Here is a 21018-nt window from a genome sequence, read left to right as displayed (position 1 = left end):
AGTGGCAGTGTTCTCGCACTCAGGAGCTAAGGCAGCAGGAAGCCAGGCTAGTGGGAGCTGGAGCCACAGAGAACTCGTGGCTGCTGCTGGAAACATCACCAGAGGCATGAAGAATTGAAGATATATCCTGACTTTTCTCCTGTTTTCACCCTCCAGTCCATGTCAGTGCTGCCCATTGGGCAAACCTATGTAGAAGCCAGAGGACAGAGAGCCTGAGCAGTCAGTTTCCTGTAAAGTCTAGGGGAGCAGAGAAAGGGTCTGAGAGCACTCAGGAAAGTGGAGGACACATATAAAGAGAGCATCGCAAGTTCACAGGGCAAGGTTGAATGATTCTTTGGTTGATCTTGGAACAGCTGGCTCTCCATTTCAGAAAAAGTTAAGACTTTACTTCACAACATACACATAAATTTCTGATGAGTTCATAATCCAAATGTGAAAAATAAAAGCTGGAAGTTCACTCTCATGCCAACATGGAGTTCAGGCAAGTCCCCTCACCAGTTAACATGCATGGCCAGCTCCAGGCCTTAGCAGGCAGTGTCCTCTGCCCAGACTGCCCGATGCAGTCCCTCCCCCAGCCACTGCGATCATCCTCAGGAGCCAGGACATTCTTCAAGCATCACTACCCCAGGAAGTCTTCCTTGTTGGTTCCAGCTGGGTTAGCACCCCAACCCATGTATCAAGGCAGCAGTGAGCTCCTAGAAGGCTGAGGTGGTTTGGCTGTGTCCCCACCCAAATCTCATATCGAATTGTAGCTCCCACAACTCCCAAGTGTTGTGGGAAGAACCTGGTGGAAGATAATTGAATTATGGGGGCAGCTCCCCCCATACTGTTCTTGTAGTGAATAAGTCTCATGAGATCTGATGGTTTTTAAGGGTTTCCCCTTTCCCTTGGGTCTCATTCTCTCTTGTCCACCGCCATGTGAGACGTATCTTTCACCTCCTGCCGTGATTGTGAGGCCGCTCCTGCCACGTGGAACTGAGAGTCCATCAAACCTCTTTCTTTTGTAAATTGCCCAGTCTCGGGTATGTCTTTATCAGGAGGGTGAAGACAGCCTAATACAAGAGCAAAGATAACGTCTCATTTGTCTTTACCCTTGTGCCTGGCACAGTGCCAGGCACAAGAGTTGGCCCTCAAATACGCACCAAATGCACTGATATTTCATTTTGTTCTCTGTCTAACCAATATTAGTTGAGCATCTGCTATGTGCTTAATACTTTCCTTAGCATGGTGGAGGACGTGAAAACACGTTAGGTGACAGTCTCTTTTCCTACAGAGTTAACTATGTGGTTGAGAGGACAAGACGTATGCACAAGGATGTCTTAGCCAGGGGGGTTCTGAGGAGGACTTGGATTTTCCTGATGAGTGCACTTGCTGCCTTAAATAGAAGCCAAAACAGATGGGAAGAGGCAGCAGATGGGCAGCACTTGAGGCAGCGAGCAGAAAGGCAGGAGTCCTGGACTGTGTCCCAGGATCAGGCAGGTACCTGCTGTGTGACCTGGTCATCTCCCTCCCCATAGCAAGCCCCATCCCCCTGTATGCAAAATGAGGAGGTTGGACTACTACAGCGGTGGTTCTCAGCCCTGGTCACACACTGGATTGAGAGAGAGATTATGATGCAATCTAGTCTGCAGAAGGGCCTGGGCACTGATACTTTTCGAAACCTCTCCTTGTGATTTTTTGATCAGCTTTATTAAGATACACATCATATACCATACAATTCACCAATCTAAATTGGACAACTTAATGTTTTTTAGCATTTTCACCAAGTTGTGCAATCATCACTGCGATATAATTTTAGAACGTTTTCATCACCCCTAGAAGACACTCCACCCCCATTAGCAGTCACTCCCCTTCCCCTGCCCGCCATTCTCCCTAGTCCTAGGTAACCATAATCTGCTTTCTATCTCTACAGATTTGCCTATTCTAGATGTTTTATATAAATGGAATCATATAATACTTGTCCTTTTTGGTTCTGGCCTCTTTCATGTACTATATAATGTTTTCAAAGTTTATCCATGTCATGGCCTGCTCAATATTTCATTCTTGTTTGTGGCTGAATAAATACTCCTTTTTTTTTTTTTTTTTTTTTTTTTTTTGAGACGGAGTCTCACTCTTGTCATCCAGGCTGGAGTGCACTGGTACGATCTCGATTCACTGCAACCTCAGCCTCCCAGGTTCAAGTAATTCTGCCTGAGCCTCCCCGTAGCCCCAGCTACTACAGGCACTTGCCACCATGCCTGGCTAATTTTTGTATTTTTAGTAGAGATGGGGTTCCGCTGTGTTAGCCAGGATGGTCTTGATCTCCTGACTTTGTGATCCACCCACCTTGGCCTCCCAAGGTGCTGGGATTACAGGTGTGAACCACTGTGCTTAGCCTGCATAATATTCTTTTGTATGGATAAACCATGTTCTGTCTATCCATTCATCAGTTGATGGATATTTGGGGTGTTTCTACCTTTGGACTCTTATGAATAATGCTGCTGTGAACATTTGCATGTAAGTGTTTGCATGGACCTGTTTTCATTTCTCGGACAGATACTAGGAGTAGGCTCACTCAGTCAGATGGTAACTCTTACGTTCAACATTTTTAGGAACTGCCAAACTGGTTTTCGAACTGGCTGCACTATTTTGCATTCTCTCCAGCAGCAAATAGAAGTTTCCCCTAGTTATTATGTTTTATTTATTTTATTTTATTTTAGAGACAAAGTCTCTCTCTGTCACCCAAGCTGGAGTGCAGTGGTGCAATCTTGGCTCACTGCAACCTCCACCTCCTGGGTTCAGGTGATTCTCATGCTTCAGCCTCCAGAGTAGCTGGGATTACAGGTGCACACCACCACGCCCAGCTAATTTTTGTATTTTTAGTAGAAACGGGGTTTCACCATGTTGGCCAGGATGGTCTTGATCTCTTGACCTCGTGATTTGCCCACCTCAGCTTCCCAAAGTGCTGGGATTACAGCCGTGAGCCCCTGCATCTGGCTGCCGGGTTAATTTTTTGCTGTTATATAGAGATGAGATCACCCTATGTTGCCTTGTCTCAAACTCCTGGCCCCAAGCGATCCTCCTGCCTTGGCCTCCAAAAGTGCTGGAAGTACAAGTCTGAGCTGCTGCACCTGGCCCAGCATGCAGCAATTTTGACTGAGCAGCCAGTGTTTGGTAGTCTGCCCCAGGGTCAGGGAGAGGAGAGGCTCTAGGGGTGCATATGGGACTTGTCAGGGCTCAAAGAGTCCCTGTAACCTCCCTTGTTCTGTGTTCTGCAGGCAATAAAGTCCCTTATGAGGAGGCCCCAGTAGGAACACTAGCTTTTGTGGATTTGGAGGCCAAATGGGAACTGGATCTTCCCTTGAGAAAAGGGAAGAGAAGAAATTAGGTCAGGGGCAGGTCTCACTTTGCCTGCATTAACAGCACACGTTACTCCCTTTCACTACGCCCCAGTGTCTAAGGGGGCACCAGAGCTTCCTTGCAGGAAAACTGAAAATGAACCATTAAAGTGCCCAGCACAGTGCTGGGCACATAGCAGCCCCTTCTTCCACACTAGATTTCTTTTCAACTGCCAGCTCATGAAAGCAGAGACTGAAGCCTACATCTGTCCTCTGTCACCCACCCTGAAAACCAGGATGTGGGACCTCCTTTCCAGAATGCCAGGAACCTCAGTCCCTGATGATGGTGAGTGTGCAGCCGGCTTTGTCTCCTGGGCCTTAGCCAAGGTCCCCAAGTACTGCTGGACCTTCTAGGGTGGGCTTGACCTTCTCTGAGGTCCCTATTAGGAGGGAAGATGCATGACCTAGTGAATGTCATTGACATTATAGTCTATGTGAGTGCCATCTCCAGGAGTTCCTCAGGACACAATCCATGAAGCTATGAGCAACCCCACAAAACTTCTCCTTTTTTTTTTTTTTTTTTTTGAGACGGAGTCTCACTCTGTCACTGAAACTGGAGTGCAGTAGTGCAGTCTCAGCTCACTGCCACCTCCGCCTCCTGGGTTCAAGTGATTCTCCTGCCTCAGCCTCCTGAGTAGCTGGGACTGTAGATGCGGGCTCCACGTCTGGCTAATTTTTGTGTTTTTAGTAGAGATGGAGTTTCAATGTGTTAGCCAGGATGGTCTCCATCTCTTGACCTCGTGATCCACCCGCCTTGGCCTCCCAAAGTGCTGAGATTACAAGCATAAGCCTCCACGCCCGGCTCCATGTTAGAATCTTTAGGATGATTCCCCAGGCGTGTGAGTTGAGAAAGCGCACAGGTCATTCTGCTGCCTGCTTAGGAACCTTTGCTCTTTGAGAGACCTTTCACCTGAGCAGATTCCTGATTCCAGCTTCAGGCAGCTTCTCTGACCCTCATCTATTTCTCTTTTCATTTGTTTCTTTCTCTGCCTCTCTCCAAAGTAGCTGTAAGATGAAGGTCACACATGCATATTTTATTTGACATGTTATGAAATGCAGTTTCTCACTCCTCACATACATTATCTTTTTACTGTTTAACTCTTTACTCTGAGTTTCCTTGAAATAAAGTTTTAAATACCACTCACTTCTAACTTGGAAAGACAAATGCATGATACCACTGTGCTCTTCCAAGTCCATGGCAGACATCAATAATCAATCACAGCACTCTTCCCCCCTGAGTTGGGCACAACCTCAGACTTCTGAATCTTGCACTCGAAGCAGACAGTGAGAATCAATTGGAGTTGGCATGACAGATGATATCTATTTGCCATCCCTTAGGAACTCTTACTCAAAGCTTTCCAGCTCCACCTCCGGCCCTGAATGTAGGCCAGATCTCTGCTACAAGACATCTTTCCCTTTGGGTGTTCATTCTCACACTCTTTATTACCCATGTGATGTTCAATCATAATTTTCTCTGCTCAAAGCAGCCCTCATTCTCCACGTCCTTTCTGTTAATGACATGCTATTCACCTGGTCCTCCAGGCTAAAAAGAATTTGGAATTTTTCTGAGCCCTCCATGTCTCCATGTTCTCCTTTTCTCTAATCCAGCTACTATCTCTATCCTGTCCCTGTTTTCCTTTTGAATTTTCTCTGATTTGTCCCTCCCACCTACACAATGACGGTGTCAGACCTTTAATAGGCTGGTAGCAGTGAGGAAGGAGGGCAGGGTGGAAAATGAGCCTTCCATTGGGAAGCTCTCTCCAGTCCTTCCAAGAAGGGGGAATTTTCTATGTTCTGAGCTCCCAGTCTCTGCAGCTCCTTAGGACAGATATTATTTCCAACATATTTGCAAGACAGGAAAAATAAAATTAACAGGCTTTGGGGTCTACAGAGCTGTTGTCAAATCTCAGCTGCACAACTTCATCAATCCATCCTTCTTTTCATTCTTCCTTCCTCCCCCTTCCGTTCCCTCCCTTCTTCCTTCCAGCAAATATTTACGGAACACCTACTGTGTAAACAAGCAAATGTCTCCATATTTATAAAAGGGAATCTTCTCTATAAAATAGCTAGCACAGAACCTGGGACATACAGCAAGTACTGGATAAATAGTCGGGAGAGAAGATAATTCTCAGATCCAGAAATTTGCCCAGAAGTCACTTAACCCAACTCATGTTACAGTTGAGGGAATGGAAGTCCAGAGTGACTGCCCAAGCTTCTCCTGCCAAGGAAGGACAGAACTAAGAGTCGAGCCCAGGTTTCTCCGACGCAAGGCACTTTGTGCTGTTCCATGGGACATGAAGAGAGTGCATACCCTGGTTATGTTTTAGGTTGGAGAGGCGAGGAGGGATTGTGATTCCCAGAAGGCAAACTCATGCCTTCTTCCACATTCTTAGACACACACACACGCATGCACATGCGTGCACGCACACACACACACATGCACACACGAATTTGAGCAAAGTCTCCAGGAGGCAGCCAAGTTGGGTCAGAGATGCAGCTCGTAGGGCAGTGTAGGGGACAAATAGTGCCATTTCTTCTGGACCGTCTCCTGCATCTCCAACAGAGTCCTCAATGACACGTCCTCCCAATGTCCCCAAGTGACAGGCCTGCAAGCCCTGCTTACACAGCTTCAGAAATAGCCCAGAGGCAGTTCACTTCACTCTATCCACCAGGTCAGTCTAGATCTGGCTCTGCAGCAGTCTCTTCACAGATACTGGAGTCTCTCCCCACCAGTCTCCTCCACACAGCACTCAAACTCTCCAAAATGTAACTTCTTTGCTTAAGCCATGTCCCGGATAACCCAGCACCTGAGAACCTGATAACTAAGCCCTTCATAACCAGCCCCAGCCTGTCTTTGTCTCCCTTCCTGCAACTTCCCTGCTCACTTCTCTTCTCCAAGCATCCTGCTCTTTCAAGCACCACTCCTTTGCTCATACTGTTCCTTAGGCCTGGAACAGCTGTTTCTGCCTTTTCCACCTAAAAGAAAGTCTACACACACAAAAGCAATGACAAAACAGCACACCTCCTCTGATCTCAAGCATGTGGGTTATAAATAGGAAAATCCCAACTACATCAATCAATAAGTAACGGAATTTACTGGACCTTCTAATTGAAAAGGTCAGTGGTAATGCCAGCTTCAGGTGTGGCTGGAACCGAGAGCTAAAATGATACCATTAGGTTTCTCCTCTCTCTGACTACCTCTGACCTCTGCTCATCTTTTCTTTCTTTGTGTGTTTTCTTCAGTCTCACAGGTACCACTTCTCTGTGTCCAAAAAAGATGTTCACGAAGAGCCCCAGCTTACATCACCCTTACAGCCAGAGCCTTATCCATTACACATAAGCCTAAGTAGGCACACAATACTTAGGCTCACAATACTTTCAGGGACCCACAAAAATGTTTTCAATATTTTTTAAAATTAAAAAAAAAAATGGATGTTCAGTTGAAAATGTTTTAATATATGGTATTAACATACTTTTATACAGTCATGAAATTTAATTTTTGGATTTTCTTTTTTTTTTTTTTTTTTTTTTTTTGAGACGGAGTTTCGCTCTTGTTACCCAGGCTGGAGTGCAATGGCGCGATCTCAGCTCACCGCAACCTCTGCCTCCTGGTTTCAGGCAATTCTTCTGCCTCAGCCTCCCGAGTAGCTGGGACTACAGGCACACGCCACCAAGCCCAGCTAATTTTTTGTATTTTTAGTAGAGACGGGGTTTCACCGTGTTGACCAGGATGGTCTCGATCTCTTGACCTTGTGATCCACCCGCCTCAGCCTCCCAAAGTGCTGGGATTACAGGCGTGAGCCACCGCACCCAGCTGGATCATTTTTATAGAAAACAGACAGGCTGGGCGTGGTGGCTCACGCCTATAATCCCAGCACTTTGGGACACCGAGGTGGGTTGATCACGAGGTCAAGAGATAGAGACCATCCTGGTCAACATGGTGAAACCTCGTCTCTACTAAAAGTACAAAAATCAGCTGGGCATGGTGGCACACGCCTGTAATCCCAGCTACTTGGGAGGCTGAGGTGGGAGAATTGCTTGAACTCAGGAGGCAGAGGTTGCAGTGAGTCAAGATCAGGTCACTGCACTCCAACCTGGGTAACAAGAGCGAAACTGTCTCAAAAAAAAAAAAAGAAAACAGACAAAGGCAAAAGTGCTTGCAGCACACAAAAGATACAGTAAGGCCCTGGCTGCCTGTCACAAAGAAAGAGAGAGGCTTTCTTTCCGTTTTCATGTGTTAAATCTTAGGAAAAACTCTGGTCGTCCCTAATTGGATCACATTCCAGAATACTCTCACTAGAAGGATGCAGGACTCTGATTGGCCAGGCTCAAGTCTCCCGCCAACCCCAGGAGGAAATGTCAATCCCATACCAACACAAGGAATGTGGTTTCCTATGAGAAGATTCTGCTTCAAGAATTGTCCAGCGAAACTTAACTATCTTCCCCCAAATGCTCTTTGCCTTACAAACACCCTCTCTCAGGACAACCAATTGCTTCCACTTCTGCATTTTCTTAGCAGTTTGTTCTAGTATGACTGTAAGTGACTGAATCACAGAGCTTCCTACTCTGCAGTGTGAGTTCCTTGAAGGCAGAGTGAAAGAGTCGGCTGTAGAGACCCGAACCAGGAGAATGAGCAGGAAAAGGGGTTAGCCCTGCAGGGGAATAGGACGAGGGGATCTTTATCTGGGTCTTAAAGGCTGGAAGTCTTCCTGAAAGAAGGGGTATTTTCACCAGGTTGAGAGATGAGGTAGGACTCCAGGAGGCATCAAGAAGTGAGAAGCATCAGGATGGGAAGAGTTAGGCTGTGAAGTAGAAGGATGTAGCAGGAGATGAAGCTGAAAAGAGACCGGGACAAGATTGGGGGAGGGGCGGTCAGTGCCACATAAAGGAATGTGGCTTTTATCCTGCAACCCAGGGCTCTTCACCTGGGTCCATGAAGAGGCTCTAGAGCAGGCGTCCCCAAACTTTTTACACAAGGGGCCAGTTCACTGTCCCTCAGACTGTTGGAGGGCTGCCACATACTGTGGCGCACTCACCACCAATGAAAGAGGTGCCCCTTCCTGAAGTGTGGCGGGGGGCCGGATAAATGGCCTCAGGGGGCCGCAGTTTGGGGACTCCTGCTCTAGAGGGCCTGAAATTGTGTGTAGAATGTTGCATGTTGGTACAGGAAATGTTCGTGGTACTCTGATCAGATTTCCAAAGGGGTTCCTGTCTTAAAGTGGTTAAGTATTATTAATATTAGGCTGGGAGTGGTGCCTCATGCCTGCAATCCCAGCACTTTGGGAGGCTGAGGCAGGCAGATCACTTGAGGTCAGGAGTTTGAAACCAGCCTGGCCAACATGGTGAAACCCTGTCCCTATTAAAAATACAAAAATTCAGCCGGGCGCGGTGGCTCACGCCTATAATCCCAGCCAGCACTTTGGGAGGCCAAGGCAGGTGGATCACGAGGTCAAGAGATCAAGACCATCCTGGTCAACAAGGTGAAACCCTGTCTCTACTAAAAATACAAAAATTGGCTGGGCATGGTGGTGTGCGCCTGTAGTCCCAGCTACTTGGGAGGCTGAGGCAGGAGAATTGCTTGAACCCAGGAGGTGGAGGTTGTGGTGAGCTGAGCCGAGATCGCGCCATTGCACTCCAGCCTGGGTAACAAGAGCGAAACTCCGTCTCAAAAAAAAAAAAAAAATAGTGTGGTGGTGAGCACCTGTAATCCCAGCTACTCAGGAGACTGAGGTATGAGAATTGCTTGAACCCAGGAGGTGGAGATTGCAGTGAGCCAAGATAGCACCACCGCACTCCAGCCTGGGCAACAGAGTAAGACCCTGCCTCAAAAAAAAAAAAAAAAAGAATTCTTAGTAATAGAGATATGCTCAAACTCCTTGAGGAAGGAGAGCATGGTCTGGTGTGTAATTAGAATAGCACTCTGGCAGTTACTCTGTGGATGATGGACTAGAGGAATAGACGGAGATAGGGAGAGCCGGCAGGAATCCGTTAGAAGGGTCTGGGTAGGAGACGACACAGGCTTCAAATGGGACAATCCTAGCTTTTTTTTTTAAAAAAAAAAAAAGAGGTGATCCATTGGAATTAAAAGATGTTGTAATCTGGGATCACACCTGTAATCCCAGCATTTTGGAAAGCCCAGGAATTTGAGACCAGCCTGAGCAACGTAGCGAGACCCCATATTTACAAAAAATTGTTACAATTTAGCCAGGCATGGTGTCGTGTGCCTGTGATCTCAGCTGCCTGGGACACGGAGGTGGGAGGATCACTTGTTCCTGGGAGCTTGAGGCCACGGTGAGCTGTGTCTGCGCCACTGTACTCCAGCCTGGGCAGCACAGCAAGACCCTGTCTCAAGAAAAAGATGTTGTAGCAGTGATGTTAACTGGAGCTTACTGCAAGTTGGGGATGATAGAGAAAAAGAGAAAGTGGCCCTAAGACTTCTGGTTTGCACTATGATCTTGTCATAGGATTATTTACAAATTATTTTATTATTGTTTGTACCTGTTCCTCTCATTTAGAGAATGCCTTTTTAAAAAAAGAAATAAATGTCATTTCATTTAATTTCAAAGACTTTTTTAAGGTACAAGATTTAAAGTCTCTGATATATACAAACTTCTATTTTCTTCAAGTATGATATTGCCATTGTACGTATTTTATAACTGTGGATCTATTTTTTGAATTTATGTCTTTCAGTGCTTAATGCCTAGAGAATGTCTTTGAAGGTACACACAGGGCTTACAAGGCATTTTACTTTTCTAAATCCTGACTCTGTTGCCCTCCACAGCTACCCGCTCCCTTCCCCAGTGCTCAGCAGCTCGGACCGGTTGCCTTTTGGCATTGAGGAGAACGGGGGCACGCCGTTCCTCACTGCAGCTTCAGCAAGGCATCACCACCAGCACCAGCACCAGCACCAGCACCACTCAAACTACAGCCTCTCACTGACCCTGGAGAACAAAGAGGGGCCTCTCAGGTCCCCAAACTCCAGCAGCAAGTCCCTTACAAGTGAGTAGGGGTAGAGGGGGCAAGGCAGGAGAAGAGGGAGCAATGCTGCAGGGCATGAGCCTTCCCTGGATTCTTAAGACAGACCCCTGCTGTGCAGCACACAATGGTGGTCATGTTATGCTGGGCTACCAGGTTTGGGCCAGAGTAGAGAAGAGCCTTATGCACTTGAATAGTAGAAGTACTTGAGGGATTATCGCTTGCCAATAAACTCCAGTTTCATTACAGGGTCACAGTTCTCCACCTCCCCTCTTTTTTTTTTTTTGAAATGGAGTCTAGCTCTGTCACCCAGACTGCAGTGCAGTGGCCTGATCTTGGCTCACTGCAACCTCCACCTCCCTCTCCAAAGTGATTCTCCTGCCTCAGCCTCCTGAGTGGCTGAGATTATAGGCAGATGCCACCCCCGCCCCCCGGCTAACTTTTGTATTTTTAGTAGAGACAGGTTTCACTATGTTGGCCAGGCTGGTCTCAAACTCCTGACCTCAGGTGACCCACCCGCCTCGGCCTCCCAAAGTGCTGGGATTACAGGCGTGTGCCACCACGCCCAGCCTCTACTTTCTTTCTTAACAGTTCTCTGCTTGTGTAGTAACCAGTACTGGCTTGAGCAATGGAAGAGAGAAAGAGGCGAGGGAAGTGATGGCTGAGCTTTCTACTTTCTTCATTATAGAAAAAGTCATTTTATCCCATTTCTGACATTCCATTTCTGAGAGCAAGGTGGTGTCAGGTAGATCCAATCTGTCCACTGTTATGGGTCCCAGGAAGATAAGTTACAAAAATGGAGAGTGAACCCTTAGAAATTTTATTATTTTATTTTATGACAGGGTCTCGCCATGCTGCCCAGGATGGTCTCGAACTCTTGGGCTCAAGCAATCCTCCTGCTTCAGCTTCCCAAAGTTCTGGGGTTATAGGCATGAACCACCATACCCAGCCCAGAAATATTATTAGCAATATGATAGAGTGATGTTATGTCTGTTAAATGTAATTTTTAAAGTGGGCTTTAATTCTGCGTGTCCGTTATTTTATTTTTCTAGAAACTCACTTTTATTACACATTACCAAAGAATTCATCTCTGGTAGACTAAGGGGAAAGAACCTGCTGTTTATCGAATGTTGTTTGAAAAGTCCTGAAGGCCAGGCGCAGTGTCTCACCCCTGTAATCCCAGCACTTTGGGAGGCCAAGATGGGTGTATCACTTGAGGTCAGGAGTTCGAGACCAGCCTGGCCAACACGGTGAAACCCTGTCTCTACTAAAAATACAAAACTTAGCTGGATGTGGTGGCAGACGCCTGTAATCCCAGCTACTCGGGAGGCTGAGGCAGGAGAATTGCTTAAACCTGGGAGATGAATGTTACAGTGAGCCAAGATGGTGCCACTGCACTCCAGCCTGGGCGACAGAGTGAGACTCTGTCTCAAAAAAAAAAAAGAAAAGAAAAAAAGAAGAGTACTGAAGTGGAGGCTTCGATTCTTTTTGATTCTAACTCTCACCTTTGAACTGGGTCCCCTCGTTGATCTTCGATTTTCTCATCTGTGAAGTGGGGTAGAAGGTATTGAGATGATAACCAGCGAATCTTCCAGCTCTGATATTGCATGAGCCTGTGAGCTGGTAAGACAAGATGGATCATTCAGCCTTCACCTCAGGGCCACAGGGAACAACTGTGTTGGCTGAGCTGGAAATGGGAACTTGACACCCACTTGGTATCGAAGAATCAGAACTCTGTCCCCTCATCACTATCAACGCTGCCTATGCTCTAGTACCTGCCTCATCTTTGTATATCTAGATAACCATAATGGCTTTCTAAGGGGCACTCCTTCCAGCACAATCTCTAAATAGTAGCTGCCAAAGTCATATCTCTCGCCCCATAGCTCTGACCATATGCCAAAAGACCTTTCATTGGCTCTTCACTGTCTGGGATAAAGTCCTCACTTCTGACCAGGGCCATACGCAGACCTGCATATCCTGACCTCTGCTAAGGTTTCCATTCTTCCCTCCACTCCTAACCACACTCTAGCTACACGGAGCTACTCTCTTCTCACCAAATACTCTGCTGAGTCTCAACTCTGTCCTTTGCATATGTTGCTGCCTGGAATGCTTTTCCCCACCTTGGTGAACTCCTACACATCCCTTAGGAGCACATTCAAATGTTTGGTTGTCAGTGAAATGTTCTCTAACATCCGTCCCCAATTCCTGGCTTTGGAGTGCCTTCGTCTTGCTCCTATAGCAATTAAATAAACTTTTTCTCAGTCTTCGGAATATCTCCACTGTGTCTGTCGTCCCCATTAGACTAGAACTGTGTCTTATTCACCTCTTTATTTCAGCTCCCCGATCTCAATTGCTAATGATACTTGGCACAAGTTTTAATGTGTAATGAATATTTAATATGTGATGAATATGTAATGTGTTAATGAGTAAATTCAAACCAGAAGGAGAAGTAGTGGCAAACAAATCCAAAGTAGCACAAAAATCAAAATCAACGGATTTGATTTTAGGAATATAACATGGCTTTTAAGGGTACCTGATATGCCTGTTAGCCTGAACACTAATCTTTCCAATTTGCATAGTGCTTTTCCATTTTTAAAGCATTTATACATAAATTACTTCATTTTATATTCACAGCAACCCTGTAAGGTGAGTAGTTTTATTTTCTTTTTTGAGTAGCTCAGAGGGTCAGAGAGGCAAAATGACTTACCCACGGGTGTCCAGCTCATGTGTGGCAGTCAGGCCTTGAAACTTTGACCTCAAATATTCTCACACCCCATCAGGTGATGCATACTGAAGGCATGAGAACTGCCGGAGGAGGGGAAAGCCGGCAGAAAGCGTGCTGGGAATCGGGCGCTGCCAAGTCTTCCTTTTCCTCCTTATCTATCTGTCCTTTCAACTTTCCTTGTTTATTTCTCCCGGCTGCTTTGTAGAGCTGAGTCCAGGAACACCTGCCTTGTTCAGTGAAGCCGCTGCTCATCTAAAGAAGCTGGAACTGGAAACTGTGAAGGCTGCTGGACCCTGGCCTCCTCTGCACATCAATATAAACAAGGTGCCAACATAAACAAGGGCTGGGGCTCTGCAGTGACCATGTGCAGTGACCATGGACTTGGTGCTGACATCAGACCTCTGATGACTGCCCCAGCCTGCCCACTAAACCAAGCTCCTTGGCCTTAGAGGGATCACTACTCTGTCTGTCCTGACATTTCTGTTCAGGCTGTCCTTTAGGAGCAAATATTCACTTACCTTCCTTTCAGGTGAATTATAGCATTTGGCGCCGTTCTTGGTGTCTTGCCGGACAGGCTAGATCTGTTTGTTAGTTGTCTCTCCCTCCTGCTAGATCGAAAGCTCCAGAGGAAGCATCCACATTTACCACTTTCCGTTTCTAGCCCTCTGTTTCCCTCTGACAATGCCAGGCACGTAGTAGATATTCGGTAACCATTTCCAGTTAGAAGGAAGGGAGGGATTGAGGTAAGGAGGGAGAAGACAGGGCAGAAGCCAAGCCCCCTTTTGGCTAAACCTCTTCTTCTCCTTCCACCTCCCCCTCCCCTCCCCCTCTCCTTCCCTCCCCCTCTTCCTCCCCCTCCCTCCTCCCCTCTCTTTCTCCCTCCTCCTCTCCCTCCCCCCTTCCCCCCTCTTCCCTCCTCCTCCTCCTTCTCCTCCTCCTCCTCCTCCTCCTTCTCCTCCTCCTCCTCCTCCTCCTCCTTCTTTTTCTTCCTTTCTTCTTCTGGAGTCTAGCTCTGTTACCCAGTCTGGAGTGCAGTGGCACAATCTCAGCTCACTACAACCTCCGCCTTCTGGATCCAAGTGATTCTCCTGCCTCAGCCTCCTGAGTAGCTGGGATTACAGGCACCTGCCACCGTGCCCAGCTAATTTTTGTATTTTTAGTAGGGACAGGGTTTCACTGAGTTGGTCAGGCTGGTCTCGAACTCCTGACCTCATGATCCACCCACCTCAGCCTCCCAAAGTGCCGGGATTGCAAGCATGAGCCACCATACCTGGCCAAGGCTAAGCCTATTCTTACATCCAAATGGGCAGCCTTGTAAAAGCCAAATTTTATCTTAGAAGGATACATACCACTGCTGGATTCAGTCTGTCATTTATTTCAACCTTCTCAATATCTCAGACCAGAGGAAGGGAAATATTTTCTCAAGGTTGCACAGCCCTTGACAACTCTCAGTATCTCAGACCAGAAGAAGAAAATGACGTTCTCAAGGTTGCATGGCCCTTCCCAAGGTCGCAAGGCCCTCAACTCTCTATCCCGTGTTTGCGCTCCAACACGTTTCTTCCTTTTCTATGCCAGTGTTTCTCAACTTCGGTGCTAGTGACACTTTGGGCTGATGACTCTTTGTTGCACTGTAAATGTTTGCAGCCACAACCCACTAAATGCCACTAGCGACCCGCATCCAGTTGTGACAATGTCTCCAGACATGGCCAGATGTTCTCCAAAGGGCAAAATCTCCCTAGTTGAGAACCACTGTTGTACCAACACTTTAATTTTTTAAGTCCCCAAAGGAAGAATCTTTTTCACTCATGGTTCCTTTCTGCCACTTTAATGCTTAGCTTTGTCCCTTTATGAGAGGGAACAGGAAGAATTCGGAAGAACTGACCTGGGAAGCTCCCACTCCTAACCTGTGCAGCATGGGAAGGTTTTACCTCCTGCCCTTCCCCTCCCTGACCCTCCCCCTAATCCCTCAGCTGGGCGGCCTGACGTTCCTGTGATTACCAACAGCCCCCAACTTCAGGTTTAACCTTCAAAGCCCTGCTCTTTCACTTTTTTTCCTGTACCACCCTCTGTGATGGCCAGCTGGAGAGAATTCCTCCTGCAGGATGGCTATGATAGCCATTCCATCAACAAATCTTTATTGAGCAGGCTTGCCTTAGTTGCTGAGGATTCAACCTAATGCACCATGTGTCCCTAGATTGGTATTCTTTCTCTTAGTCTCTTGGTTTTCAACTTTTCTTCTGCAATATACATTATAAATGGGTTTTTTTTTTTGTTTTTTGTTTTTGTTTTTGTTTTTGTTTTGAGACGGAGTTTCACTCTTGTTACCCAGGCTAGAGTGCAATGGCATGATCTCGGCTCACCACAACCTCTGCCTCCTGGGTTCAGGCAATTCTCCTGCCTCAGCTTCCTGAGTAGCTGGGATTACAGGCACGTGCCACCATGCCCAGCTAATTTTTTTTTTTAATATTTTTAGTAGAGATGGAGTTTCACCATGTTGACCAGGATGGTCTTGATCTCTTGACCTCGTGATCTACCCGCCTTGGCCTCCCAAAGTGCTGGGATTACAGGCTTGAGCCACCGTGCCTGGCCGATAAATGGTTTTAATGGGAGCTTATCCAGAGTTTGAAAAAATCCAAAAATATTTTGTGAGGAAATACAGCATGTAGTGTAGCACAGAACTCACAAGCTCCATAGTGATTTGCAGTTGCCATGACTATTGGTGGGGCATTGACAATAGCAGCTTGCTCTGGGTGAAGGCCTACCTGAGACACCTGTGGGTTATCCAGCATTTCCCTGGAGCTCAAGTTACAGCTCCTTTCCTAGCTCCTCCACTCAAAGAAATTGGCCTGACATGGTGGCTCACGCCTGTAATCCCAGCACTTTGGGAGGCCAAGGCAGGTGGATCTCTTGAGGTCAGGAGTTCAAAATGAGCCTGGGCAACATGACAAGACCCCGTCTCTACTATAAGTACAAAAATTAGCCAGGCGTGGTGGTGGGCACTTGTAATCCCAGCTACTTGGAAGGCTGAGGCAGCAGAATTGCTTGAACTCACAAGGTGGAGGTTGCAGTGAGCTGAGATTCCACCACTGCACTGCAACCTGGGCAACAGAGTGAGACTCTGTCTCAAAAAATAAAAAAAAATAAAAAAAATAAAAAATAAATAAATGCATCAGTAATCAAGTAAGCTAAAGCAATGTGATTATACAGATAGTTTTGACTTTGTCCTGACACACACACACACACACACACACACAATATATATTACTTCACACTTTTATTTTATTTTATTTTATTTTTTGAGATGGTGTCTTGCTTTGTCTCCCAGACTGGAGTACAATGGTATGATCTCAGCTCACTGCAACCTCCACCTTCCAGGCTCAAGCAATTCTCCTACTTCACCCTCCCAAATAGCTTGGATTACAGGCATGTGCCACCACACCAGCTAATTTTTCTATTTTTAGTGGAGACAAGAGTTTCACCATACTGGCCAGGCTGGTCTTGAACTTCTGGCCTCAAGTAATCTGCCCACCTCAGCCTCACAAAGTGCTGTGATTACAGGCGTGAGCCACTGCACCTGGCCACACATTATCATTCATGAAACATTCCTTGCAACAGACCTCACTTCTGATCATGACGCCAAAATTGGTAGCCACTGGCTTGGATGGCTTTTAAGGTTTTTTCCAGCCTCAAGGATCAAGAATTCTCTGATTCTTCTAAGTCTGGATAACTTCCTATTCTTATTGAATGGTGACGTCATTTTCGCTGTCCAGTTCTAAAGTTCGTGCCCAAAATTAACAAAAAAATTTTATTCTCATTAGATTTTAGATGTGTAAACAATTTGTATAAGCAATTTAAATATACATCTGATCAATTCTTTATCACCAAGCAATATCCCCAGACAGATGAACTGTTTCCAAGTATAATAACATCAAAGCCTAATTGTCATTCATGTCTGTGTTTTGAAATTCTGTAATCTGTATTGAACAACAAAGTATCTTTCCACAATTCAAATTGACTGAACATAAAATACAAAATACAGTCACAGGGAAAGAGAAAGCACAATGGTCTTGGAGCCATCCTCCAGGCAGGAATGATACAGACTTCTAACCCAGATGTTTATCTCCCACAGAGATATCTTTTATATAAATTCATATAATGATGCGCACATTTCCCAAAATGTATATTGGCCTTCACCTGCATCAATTCATACAGCAGAATATTACAGGCCTTGCTTTGTCCAGGGTGAACAAGAACAAGCCAGCTTGAATTTTATGTCTAAAAAAGCAGTTTAGAATTAGTAAATTCAAGGGAAAAAAATCAATGCTAATTTCTCATTCCTATTTTAGCAGCATTCGATTTTTTGAAATGGGTCCTCCGTCATTACTGCCAGTATAACTACTTCCCCTTAAGCAATTGTCAAAAGCATCAAATGGGCTTTATAACCAACTTGACTCCTGTATGCCAGGATACCATTCTGAAAAATTAAATCTAATTTTAAAATTATCTCTTCATGCACCAATGAAATATTCATTCAATTATCTTGATGTAACAGGATTTATAAACACAAGATAAATTAACTTAAGGGTATGCTGTAAACCTCACCTTTCAAAATAAATGTTACTTATTTGCCTGAAGAAGAAAGTGGAGGCCCTCGGGATAATGAATCCAGTCAAATGAGCCAGGTTTCTTCAAATTCAACTTGATGGCTCAGGAACCATTGATGGCTCAGGATCGATCATTAGTGTTCTCACATCTAATGCTCTTTTTTTTTTTTTTTTTTTTTTTGTATATATTTGCTAACTAAAGAATCTAACCTGAAAGTGCCGTTTATATCTGTTTTTCTCACTTGAGCAACATAACAATCTTAGGAAGAAACAGATTCCGAGAATTTCAGGGGAACCAGTATGACTGAGCAGTCAGGAGCTCCGGCTTTGGAGTAACCGACATCACCATTCTTGGCTGTCAATCTTGGCTCCTCTGCTTACTTCCTGTGTGACTGTGGGCAAGTGACTTACCATCTCTTCGCCTTTACATATATATATATATATATATATATATATATATATGTAATATATATATATATGTAATATATATATATGTAATATATATATATATATATATATATATAATGGGGATAGTGATAGTAGTTACCTCGAACGAACTGAGATGGTTACATGAGGGGACTTGGTGAGACATGAATATGAAATGCATAGTCAGTGGCTAACCCATAATAAGCTCTCAGTATATGTTGGCAACTGGCTTTTTTTTTTTTTTTTTTTTTTGAGACAGGGTCTTGCTCTGTTGCCCATGCTGGAGTGCAGTGGCGCAATCTTGGCTCACTGCAGCCTCCATCCCACAACCTGAGCTCCAGTGATTCTCCCATCTCAGCCTCCTGAGTAGCTAGAATTACAGGTGCATGCCACCACAACCCGCTAATTTTTCTATTTTTAGTAGAGACGGGGTTTCGCTGCGTTTCCCAGGCTGATCTCCAACTCCTGGGCTCAAGTGATCCACCCGTCTCAGCCTCCCAAAGCACTGGGATTACAGGAGTAAGCCACCTTGTCCAGTCCATCATCATTTTTTTTTTTAATTAATGGTGCAAGTAAGTGAAAGAGCTGAGATTCAAATCTGTCTTTGCCTGTCTTGCTGTTACATAAAATTGGAGAGTTCTGTTTGGTCTACCAAATGCTTCTCCATGTGTTTCGAGGTCCCCCTGGGAAACTCTACGCTATTTCTTCATTTCTTTATTAAACGATGTTTGCTGGCCAGTTGCCCTCTACTTCCTCTACAGCTTCCATAGCACTTGGTGTGTACCAGCGTGTTCAGTAGAACTTGTTAATTAGTGAATAAGATTAATGGTGAAACTTGCAGAACCTGAGAGCATTAGGACATTTTATTCTGGCTGTGGGGCATGTGCCTGATATGTCACATTTAGTCCTAATATTACTGAACTGACCTCTAGCAATCATACAGTCATGCGCCTTTCTTATTAAACACGTCTCTTCTAATAATGAATGTATATTATCATAATTTTCTTTAGTAGATATTTCTTGGACATCTACTATGTGCTGAGTACCATATTAGCATTGGGATATGAAATGACCACAATAGGCATGGTTAACAATAAGACATTATTTCCCAAAATGTGGTGTGGTGTGTATACCATCAAAGATGGCTTCAGATTGTACACATGGATGAGGATTTTTAATTTTAATAGTGATGTGGATATCATCATGTTTATTATAGTAAATATAAGAGTCACAAAGACTATAATTTCAAAGATATTATTGCTTTGGACACAATTCAAATAGGTAGTTCCAGAGTAATTCACCTTAACTAGATCACATGAATTATAGATACATGTTCAGTAAATACACGGGATATGGCAAAAATTATAAAGGTCGTGCAAATTACTGAAGTGCAAGACACTCTACAATAAGGTAACAGATATAAATTTCTTGTTGAAAAATCACAATTTTCTGCAAGCTTTGTTGTCAAAATACCAATGAATATTTTGTACCCTTCCCCTGGACCCAGCAAGTCACAGAACTGAGTCTTTCTATGTAAGAGATGGCAGTTATGGGGACAATAACGCTGGATGGACATGTAGGAGACTTGAACCAGGAGGTGTCCTGTTCTGCCACTGGTTCTTGCCCCATGATGCTGGAAGAGCCTTCTTCTCTCTTTGAACCTTTACCCTGACTTCTGGTAGAGCCTCACCCTATTTCACGAGGGAATGAGATGCTGTGCTGGGGCATCCTTTGCAAATTGTAAGGCACTGGTAACAATACAAGGAGTTAGTGATACACCTGTCTATGTATCTAGATCTATGTGTTCTATGCAATTGTTGGGGAAAGTGGTAATGCACGTGTTTTTCTCTCCTTGTTTACAATCTGCTGTTTGTATTTTGGTTTGTCTCAGGCTGAAGAAAAGAAAGTCTCAGAGAAAACTCTTCAGACTCCACTTTTGCCTTCCCCCGTGGCGGATCATGTGAAGTGTAACATTCTGAAAGCTCAGTTGGAAAACGCTTCCCGAGTGAACATCCAGGTGGGCAGAATGTAAACATTCCTTTGATTTCATGTTACAGGATTTTCTCCATGTCACAGAGAAGAAAGAGGCACCATAGGACTGAGATGCTGTGTCAGTCAGGGTCCAGTCAGGAGATGGGAAATGATTATGTGAACCATACCTGATATGTGAACCAAGATTTTAATATAAAGAATTATTACCTGGTGTACAGTTATTTATTAGGTACATGAAAGGGTAACGAGAACTTGAAGGCAGTGGTTCTCAAATGTTATTGGGCATAAGTCACCTGGAAAACTGGGTTCTGTCCCCAGAGATTTGGTACATTGGGGTGGGGGCTCATGAATAAGCCTTTCCTTCCCTCTTTCCTTTCCTTCCTTTCCTTTTTCTTCCCTTCCCTTTCTTCTTTCCTTCCTTCCTTCCTTCCCTCTCCCTTTCCTTCCCCCCTTCCTTCCCTCCTTCCTTCCTTCCCACCCTCCCTCCCTCCCTCCTTCCCTCTTTCCTTCCTTCCCACCCACCCTCCCTCCCTCCTTCCTTCCTTCCTTCCTTCCACGCTCTCTCTCTTTCTCTCTTTCTTTCTCTTACTCTGTTGCCTAGGCTGGGCTGCAGTGGTGGGATCATGGCTCACTGCAGCCTCAACCTCATAGGCTCAATCAGTCCTCCTGCCTCAGCCTCCTGAGCTGGGACTGCAGGTGTGCTCCACCACACCTGGCTAATTTTTGGATTTTTTTGTAGAGATGGGGTTTTACCATGTTGGCCAGGCTGGTCTTGAATTCCTGGACTCAAGCAATCCTCCCACCTCAGACTCCTAAAGTGTTGGAATTACAGGCATGAGCCACTGTGCCCAGCCTGAATATGCATTTCTAACAAGCCCATAGGACCACATTTTGGGTCACAGTATTCTAAGGTACCAGA

At 45.3% G+C, this 21018-nt stretch overlaps 1 protein-coding gene and 1 long non-coding RNA gene across 6 annotated transcripts in view; one reads left to right on the top strand and one right to left on the bottom strand.

Annotated features, from left to right (window-relative positions):
• LOC141583769 (uncharacterized) overlaps nt 1–13369 on the bottom strand; it is a 37265-nt gene extending 23896 nt beyond the window's left edge. Inside the window, exons 1-2 of the long non-coding RNA XR_012516661.1 lie at nt 13060–13369; nt 11858–11972 (exon numbers count right to left, since the gene is read on the bottom strand). This is a non-coding gene — a long non-coding RNA (uncharacterized LOC141583769). The remainder of the gene's footprint in view (nt 1–11857; nt 11973–13059) is intronic.
• EPB41L4B (erythrocyte membrane protein band 4.1 like 4B) overlaps nt 1–21018 on the top strand; it is a 163193-nt gene that overhangs the window by 102675 nt on the left and 39500 nt on the right. For all 5 annotated transcript variants that reach the window (XM_074395140.1, XM_074395142.1, XM_074395143.1 and 2 more), the window contains exons 16-18: nt 10159–10376; nt 13283–13401; nt 19999–20124. In XM_074395140.1, coding sequence (XP_074251241.1) covers nt 10159–10376; nt 13283–13401; nt 19999–20124 — 463 coding nt within the window. The remainder of the gene's footprint in view (nt 1–10158; nt 10377–13282; nt 13402–19998; nt 20125–21018) is intronic.

Source organism: Saimiri boliviensis, chromosome 2 (assembly GCF_048565385.1).
Source record: "Saimiri boliviensis isolate mSaiBol1 chromosome 2, mSaiBol1.pri, whole genome shotgun sequence".
Classification (NCBI taxonomy): domain Eukaryota; kingdom Metazoa; phylum Chordata; class Mammalia; order Primates; family Cebidae; genus Saimiri; species Saimiri boliviensis.
This window is presented reverse-complemented; position numbering and strand designations above follow the sequence as displayed.